The sequence below is a fragment of the Silurus aristotelis genome (assembly GCF_946808225.1).
Source record: "Silurus aristotelis genome assembly, chromosome: 22".
NCBI lineage: Eukaryota > Metazoa > Chordata > Actinopteri > Siluriformes > Siluridae > Silurus > Silurus aristotelis.
The window spans coordinates 13,907,350-13,916,655 of record NC_139595.1 but is presented as its reverse complement, the minus strand read 5'-3'; the positions used below and the strand labels follow the sequence as shown (position 1 = coordinate 13,916,655).

Below are 9,306 nucleotides of genomic sequence, written 5' to 3'. Positions count from 1 at the left end.
GCAATTTAGTTCTAAATCCATAAAAATAAAAGCTGTTGCTTTAGCCCAGGGGTCTCTAATCTTTTCCAGAAAGTGTGGGTGCAGGTTTTTATTCCAACCAAGGAAGTCCACACCAAATTCTACCTGTTCAAATCTAAAGATCTTAATTTTCAATGACTATCAGGTGTGACCATTGATTGATTAGAATGAAAACCTGCACCCACACTGGCCCTTTCTGGAAAAGATTGGAGACCCCTGCTTTAGCCAATCAGATTTCAAGTTGGTGAAAGTCTGGCCTGAAGACATACGGTAATATCTGCATTTTCACATCTTTTTATTGGATGGTCAAAGCTCGCAAATCGCCTCTGTAGCATGCTGGACAATCTCAAATATATTTGTGTGGATTTAATGGCTGTTTTTTTTTTTTTTTCATTCCACAATGGATGACAGAAAATGAGAAATTAATTTGGCACAGATATGCTTACAAGGACATTTACAAGACAGACTTTTCAAGAGAAGCTGAAAATTGTAAGGAAATGGGCGGCCAAAACAGTTCAAAACAGTTGTTAAGCTTTTTAATTAACCATTTATACTTTAAAATGTTCTTTTCTGTAGAATTTTGCACAAAAACACAATTTGCCTTCATTTCAAATCACCAGGAAAACAGCGATGTCCGGAAAACATGCAAAAAAAAAAAATGCACGGAAAACCCAGGGTTATTTTATAAAGTTATTATTAATGCTTCTGCTAGAGATGATGTATGCGAGCAGCACACCTGTGGCTGCAGTGAATCATGTCAATTGCGTATTTTTGCTTTAGTAATGCCATTCATTCGTGCTGAATGAGATACCGCTCTGTGATGCAGCACTCTGTTATACTGCAGTTCTTTATAATATTGAAGGTTTCTATAGCTGTGGTGTCATAATGACGCTATTCAGAGGTGGATTGATTCAGGTAGGAACACCACTGAAGGCGTAGGTGAAAAATACAAGACCTGCCACTGCTTTATCACTATAAAAACATTATAATCTGTACGATTTAAGGAACAATTAACTTTCACAGAACAGTATAAGCAATCTTTATTACTAGTTTATTAGTAATCCTGGACTGAAAGCTAAACAAAAAATGGTTTCTCAGCCCATTCTTACAAGCCAATGAATTTTCAATGTTCTCTTTAGATATTATTTTAAGAAGAATGAGGATCATAGGGTGGCATATAAGAGTGGAGGAAGGTGCACACCGGTGGACTATTTTCTATGCAGGAGATGCAACCTGAAAGAGATTGGAGACTATAAGGGGACAGTGTAGTTAGACAGCATCAGATGGTGGTCTGTAAGATGGCTTTGGAGGTTAAGAAGAGGAGGAGGAGAGTGAGGACTGAAAAAAGAATAAGCTGGTGGAAACTGAAGAGGTTTGATATTGTGGATGATATTGTGATTTGTTGGGAGAGTAGGGATCAGGTTGAGAGGAGCCTGGAGAGATGAAGGTATGAGCTGGAAAGAACTGCGTCAGGGACACAGAGTACGTGCGTGTGAATCAGATGGAGGGCAGTGGAAGGGTGCGGTTGCAGGGAGAAGAGGTGGAGAAGGTGGAGGAGTTCAGGTACCTGGGGTCAACAGTGAAAAAGTAATGGAGAGTGTGTTAGAGAAGTGAAGAAAAGAGTGCAGGCAGAGTGGAGTGGGTGGAGAAGAGTGATTTGTGATTGAAGGGTATCTGCAAAAGGGAAAGTTTATAGGACTGTGGTGAGACCTGCGATGTTGTATGGTTTAGATACAGTGGCATTAACTAAAAGACAGGAGGTGGAGCTGGAGGTAGCAGAGCTGAAGATGTTAAGATTTTTTATTAGGAGTGACGACGATGGACAGGATTAAAAAAACGAGTTTAATAGAGGGACAACACGTTTTTAGGACAAGGTGAGGGAGGCCCGATTGAGATGGTTTGGATATGTGCAGAGGAGGAACATCGGGTACACGGGTAGGAGAATGCTGAGGATGGAGCCATCAGGAAGGAGGAAAAGAGGAAGGCCAAGGAGGAGGTTTATGGATGTGGTGATGGAAGACATGCAGGTAGTTGGTGTGAAAGAGGCAGATGTAGAGGACAGAGTAGTATGGAAACGGATGTTCCGCTGTGGTTCAAAGGTACAGGGCAGCGAAGACGTCTGTTTAACTGGATATTAAAGATGAATTTACGAATCTGTCCCATCCGAGGTATACCAGAAGATACTTAATTCAGCACATTTGCTTAAAACTGTTTAAAAAATTGTTAAAACTGGGGGACCAGCAAACACTCAGAAGTGACTTTACTGGTTATAGTAAAATTCCAGTCTTCTTTAGCCACGCCCCTTATACAAATACGGAAGCCGGCATTCATGTGCGACTAAGAAAGCTTCATTATTATCTAAAATTCAAGGTTTATTAATTGGGGATCTGAAATAAATAACTAGGGATATGAATATTTGGGATATTTCTACTTCTTTCTATGACAGCAAGAAAAAAATCAATATTATTTATGGACTCGCTTGAGATATGTGGGGTCTAACGTAAGAAAATCAGCCACAGCTTGATTGTTTTATATTCAATTTAAATATTTAATTAATATTTACTTTAATATGTAATTGATATCTGTAAAAAAAATAATACTGATACACAACAACTAACGTTCGCAAGGACTTATGGGAAACTTTGTGCAACAGTGGTCTGACTCTCGGTCATGACAGCCAAGAGACTGACCAATCATTGCGACCAGAACGTGATTTTATTGGATGGATTACATAAAGGGGCGGGGTTTTGGAGTTCGAGCCCCTCCCTTCGATATCAACGTGGAATAGCCGTGTGTTGGCGTCAGTGCCGGGTGTCTGTGCGGCTTGTAGTTTAACGTAGGCACCAGATTTTCTTTCTAGTGTAGTTATACCTTGTTATACCATTTCGACGTGCACAAACGTGAAAGGTAAGTGAGACGCACTTTCTATTTTCGGCATAGATTTCTTTTTGTTGCAGATTGCATTTGAACATGATTGCAAATTTTGATCAGATGCCTGGTTGGTTTGCTTTGTTTTTGTCGGTGTTCAAACTTGTGTGTCGAGTTTTTTTTTTTTTTTAGTATGCAACACCACACATGCATGCAACCAATGAGTTCAAGTCATGCAATAGGTTCGATTATTATAAAAAATAAAATAAAAATGTGCATTTTGTGTCCTTGAAGCGTTTCGTAGGACTTGGTGCACGATGACATCACTAGCTCAGACGAAGGAGACGTTCCGTCTAGCCGAGGCGGTGTGCTTTGATGTGGACAGCACCGTGATCCGGGAGGAGGGCATTGATGAGCTCGCCAAGTTCTGCGGCGTTGGGGATGCTGTCACTGAAATGTGGGTGTCTTCTGCACAAGTCCTTACTCACCACTGCTTACATAATGGCATGCAGTGATAGGAAGTAGGAACCTTGTGCTGAGCAGTGGTCAAGTCAAGAAGCTTTTATTGTCATTTCAACTATATATAGCTGACGCAGTACACAGTGAAATAGAAACAACGTGTTCCTTCAGAACCCTGATGCTACATACAGCAATAATCACAGAAACAGAAAAACACAGGGCTAAGGACTAGTAAGTGTCCTCGCCACTTAAAGTGCATGTGTGCAACCTGGTGCAACCAGCGCAAAGACAACACAAGACAGTGCAAAACAACACAGGACAGTGAAGGACAAAACACAAAATAGCTCCGCCAGTAAACCTGTTGTGACAAGACAAAGTGAACAGTAGGCGAAATGAAAACGAGCAATATAGCAGCAGTTCAAAAAAGTTGTGCAAAGAAAGCATTTCAACTCTTTATGGTAATGAGGTGATGTAATGTGGGTGGTACTGAAGTACTAGTGCACAGTAACGAAGTAAATGTAATTCGTTACTGTACTTAAGTAGCTTTTTCCATGTATCTGTATTTACTGACCTATTTCCATTTGGGGAGATACGTCATGTAGTGACTTCAACTTTACCACATTTCAAAGGCAAATCTCGTACTTTTTACTAAACGTTTTGCAGGATCGGTCGTTCCTTTTTATTCATTAATGGTTAAAAACGTAACTGGTCCCACACACAGCAAGCCACCAATCAGGGTCGAGCACGCGCTCTGTTTTAAACTTTAAACCGTTTGGTGTATCTACATATCGCCAACATACAGTTCAGCATCAGTTCAACAGCAAGCAGAACATTTTGAAAGTAATTAATGATGGAAGAAACTCCTGACTCGAACTCGCCACCACACCTTATTCGCGTGATTGTTTTGGAGTAGTTGAAAAGTTGTTTTAAAAAGTTCATTAATATCATTCTATAAATAGATCGGTGCGCTAGAGTGCCATTAGTCTTTTCACATAAACTGAGTCGATTAAACAAAAGTCTTGTGGCAAAAATGATCAAGGGAACATTAAAGCTATAATAAATTATCGTACATTTAAAGGCGAATACTTTTGTACTTTTCCTCAAGTGAAAGATCTGAAGGGTGCTCTTTTACTGGAGCAATATTTTACTTGGCGTAGCTCTACTTTTTACATGGTTTGCGTACTTTATCCAATAGACTAACAGCTTGATTTGCATGGCATGCAGCATCCAGTGACCCTTACGGTATATAAACCTTGTGCTGAGACAACAGGATACCAAGGATACTCTTAAAAAGAAAGTGGAAGAAAAAAAGATATGTACTTGATTTGCACTTCATAATTAATCGTACATGTTTAAGTATTCAGTTTTTCGCTTTGAGCAGCTTCGAGTCTTTGAGTAAGATTTGTGTAAGATATTATTTTGATTGACACCTAACGATTATTAGTTAATAATGGAATTATATAAAGTTTAGCTTTTGTACACAAAAGTATAATTACCAGCAAAGTGTATATTGTCCGTATTTAGTGTGATGGTAACAGATTCAGTGTCGCATCTAGAATGCTGTCGCTTGGATTGCCAGAGCGAGTGGAAATTTTTCTGAAGACAAGAAAAACAGGCCACTTTTAGAAATGTACTTAACTTTCCTAAACGGTTTTATCCATAATAGAAAATACAGAGATCTGGCCAATTTGCACCCTTCTACAGCAGGAGTCCCCAACCACTGGGTCACGATCCGGTCCGGTCCGGGGTGAAACAAAATTAAACAAATTATCAAAAATGACCACTTCCACTTATGCCAATTTCCCCGCACTCGTTTCAGTCGCATTTTTATATGCATGAATAAATTCAGCCCCCCCTGATTCTGTATTATGGTGAGTTGAGTTACATTTTCATTATGTATGTAATAATTAAGTCGATACAGAAATCATATCATGTATAATAGTAAAATAATACGCACATGTATTGTGATTAGTTATACGCATGTCCTCCACGGCCCAAATTGTCTCGTGTGAAACTGGTCCATGGTACAAAAAAGGATGGGGACCACTGCTGAACAGGATTTAGATTATGTGTAATAAATAAACATCAAAACGGTTGATTTGAAGCAAGTGCACTTATGCCACAATCTTTTGTTGAACCCCAGAACTGGAAATAGGCGTAAAATGAGATCAATTGTATTAACAGTGAAAACAATCACACAAAAAATGCTATAGTCCTTATTAAATACACAATTATATCTACAGAACGTTTTTTTTTTTCTTTTTTTTTTTTGTCTTTCGGAAATGATTGTTGGTTTTGACATCTAGAACTGTGAATGTTACAGTAGATTTGGGTAACATTAAGTGTTGAAAAGGAAAGTTTTGAATGAATTGTGCATGAGTGTGTACTTGTAGTGTTAAGACCATGTAGTCAGACATAAAAATGGTTGTTGATCAGATCCTCTTTTTATTTTCATTAATTTAATTATTTTTCTCTTCCCCAGGACTCGCAAGGCCATGGGAGGATCTGTAACCTTCAAAACGGCCCTGACAGAGCGCCTGTCTATTATCAAGTGTTCACGGGAGCAAGTTAACAAACTGATAACGGACCACCCTCCTCAGCTGACTCCAGGTATTAAGTAAGTCCGTGTTGATTCAGTTCCCTAACATGGTCGCCTCGGTGGACAAACATGGCGTCTTCTGCTTCAAGGATTTTAAATGAAAACCTGAATAACAAAATGTTTTTTATGGAAATACTAATAATGTATACAATGTATGTACAGGGAACTGGTGGAGAGGCTACATCAACGCAATGTACAGGTTTTCCTCATTTCCGGAGGTTTCCGCTGCATCGTGGAGCACGTGGCCACTCATCTTGGGATCCCTCTTGACCATGTCTACGCCAACCGCTTGAAGTTTTACTTCAATGGTAAGAAAAACACAACTCTTTCGAAAACACAGTCATTAGCATGCACTAAACCATCAATTTGTAGGTGTATAATAATTGACTGTAAAAGAAACGACCTCTCATGCTGAGAGAAATCTAGTCAGCAGCAACTTTGTGGTCAAAAATTGACGCTGATGAAAGAGTAGATGATTAAGACACTGTGCAAGGAATAGATAAGAGAGAATCTCTGTACTCCTACACAATGGAGTTAAACAATCAGTACAATGTTTAAAAAAAAATCTCTAGAACATTGATATGTCTGACACACTCATACCTGTGGTGCAGATACTGGTCCACCAATCAGTGCAGGGCCGTTTTTATCCTTTTTGGCACCCTAGAGGAGATTCCCCCCCATGTCTCTGCCCTCCCACTACAATGCTCCAAACCCACAGCATACAAATTATTCACAACCTACCATAAAAAAGGTTAAACATTTTAATAATCAATGCAAAATCGCCTGATTTCAAGTATGTAAACATATACTGTATATTAAAATTCAGCAGAAAAACAGGTAAATAATTTAAATGAATGAGGGCCAGGGCAGGGGCTCTCACTGGCGCCCCCCCCCCCCTAGCTGGTTGCGCCCTAGGCGACCGCCTAGTTTGCCTATGCCTAGAAGCCATGCTGAATCAGTACACGTAATACCTTATCAGTAGTCCGATGGTGGTCCCTTTTGGACAAATCTTTCTTAACAATGATTCAATAAAGTGGGTTTACCTGAAAATGTTTACAAATACAATGAATTGCCAAATGCAGATAGCTGGAAAATATGCGCATATATTAAATGTTTTTTGTTCTGTGGTAAACTTTTTGCCACTCGATGAGAAAAACATGAACACAATGGAACATAAATTTGAAAAAGTCCAGTTTGATTTTTAATAAGTATTTTTTCTCAATTTAGCTCGGTGTGAATAGTTAAAACACAGGCTGTTGTGATTCCCATGAAATGACTTGTTTATGAGGTTGCATAAATAGCAATCAGTCAAATTATTTCCATCAGGTTGGCCTGTCTTTTTGCAGCTTTTCCACCCAGGAAACATTTGTCAGGCTTGCAACAGCTTTATAATCCCTGTAGAGTGTGTGTGTATCCATTGCAAAATAGTTACCCATGTAGCCCTGGTTCTACAAATACAGGATAACTGCCAGGGGCACTGAAAATTATCTGGATACCATGTCGTGTGCTTGGGAATGCATACTGAAACCTTCTACCAAAGTCCTGAAGTGATGGTATTTGGAATAAATATAATTTTCACACACATCTTTCTCTGAAAACTTCCCACTGACTTTCCGAAAGCACCAGCACTGGTTTCTAGTCCAGCAGTTACGGGGTGTTTATAGAACCACGTTATTTAATCTACCCAGGTTTCAAAACGTGGTCAATAATCTGGCCATCAACACCTACAAAGTGAGCTTTTTGCCACTTAAAATTATTTTATTTTTTTTAAGAGAAACACATTTCAGTTCAGTGTCCTGCAAGCATTTGCTCCCCAGTGAAGAGACGTTCACATGGTGGACATGGGTAGCCTTCATCCTTTATGTAACCTGTGATAAATGTATAATCCCTCAGCAAGATCATGCTATCACATAACTTTCTACTCCCTCCAAAGGGTCTAGTATTGTAGAAGCTGGAAAAGTCACCAGATTCAGTTGATGGGTAGAACATGGGCAGTGTAGAGTAGACCATGAAGCCCAGCTCAGTCTGTGACTCCACCACTGAGAAATATATCCAACATTGAATCAATAAGATATTCATAAAGAGGATTGCTTTGCTGAACTTTTCCCAGATCTGGGACACCACTGAAGACTCTGCCCTTCTTGCACTGCCTTGATAGTTTGTGCTCTCATTTTTAGCCATTGTGCTAAAAACCATGATGTTCTGAGTAGTTTCTAGAGGTAACCAAGGAGACTCCTTACCAAAAGCTTTTTCATATTCCCTGACTCTTTTAGCATTTTATTATAATTTTATTTTACATTTTGTTTGTCTTGTTGCCTGGTGCCTCCTCTTGTATTTAATATGGGATGCAAACAATTGCACCGCACCTGGTTATAAGTGATCTGCAACCTGTTAACATTGTTTTTAGGAGAGTACGCAGGGTTTGATGAGACTCAGCCCACGGCGGAATCAGGAGGCAAAGGCAAAGTGATAAGTCTGCTGAAGGAGAAGTACGGCTTCAAAAAAGTAGTAATGATCGGAGACGGTGCCACTGACCTAGAAGCCTGTCCTCCTGCTGTAAGTGCACATCATATCTTCGACTTTTTCAGCATAAATTGGATTGTTATAAACGACCTTCACAACTGATGATGATTCACACCAGAATATTGCAAAAATTCTTATTCCAACCCTTTATACAGCCAGGGTCTATAAAATAAACAATTCATAATTATTTTAGCTGTTTGCACTTTATAGCAATGAAATTAAACACAAAATTCCCTTTTGTACTTTGAGACCCTGCTAGTGACCCGTGTGCATTGATATTCGTAAAAGAAAAATATTGTATTTGCATAGTTTGCTTTAAATAATACTGACATAAATGTACTTGAATATTTCAGAATGCTTTCATCGGATTCGGTGGCAACGTGGTGCGACAGCAAGTAAAAGAGAAGTCCTCTTGGTACGTGACAAGTTTCGGAGAGCTGCTAAAAGAGCTTGAGAAGATTTAGCTTGTCCGATCGTCGTCTCTTTTGTGTGCCTTAGTGCTGACTTTTATCGTATTGCACAGTTTTACTTACTTGCACAGATTTCTAATTTTAAAGTTTTGGATGTTAACATTCCATTATATAGTGTTTACAAAGTGTAGCAGGCATGTGTTAAAATGCTAATCTAGTCAAAAAACTGATCAAAACTGTGACTCATTTCTAATAGCATTTTTATGATGATGCTTTAGTAGGTTTGAAAATTGTTTTTTTTTTTTTTTTTTTTTACAATAATATATGCAACGTGTGTAACTCTAAAGGAGACGTTTTGACTTTGCTACTTACCATAGAGATATTAAAATCTATTCTAAGGTACACTACTTTGTGTGTTTGAGTTGTACT

The 9,306-nt window shown here is 39.0% G+C and overlaps 1 protein-coding gene across 2 annotated transcripts; it reads left to right on the top strand.

Moving 5' to 3' along the window:
- The first annotated feature begins 2,116 nt into the window (after window positions 1-2,116).
- On the top strand, window positions 2,117-9,284 carry psph (phosphoserine phosphatase). 2 transcript variants are annotated; one of them, XM_083526130.1, is made up of 6 exons: window positions 2,117-2,186; window positions 3,181-3,343; window positions 5,828-5,962; window positions 6,107-6,252; window positions 8,352-8,500; window positions 8,821-9,284. In XM_083526130.1, exons 1-6 carry the CDS (start codon window positions 2,159-2,161, stop codon window positions 8,929-8,931), a joined length of 732 nt encoding a protein of 243 aa, XP_083382256.1. In that variant the 5' UTR covers window positions 2,117-2,158; the 3' UTR covers window positions 8,932-9,284. The 2 variants fall into 2 exon arrangements, with proteins under 2 accessions (XP_083382256.1, XP_083382257.1); XM_083526131.1 differs by lacking the exon at window positions 2,117-2,186 and adding an exon at window positions 2,329-2,925.
- Window positions 9,285-9,306: the final 22 nt, after the last annotated feature.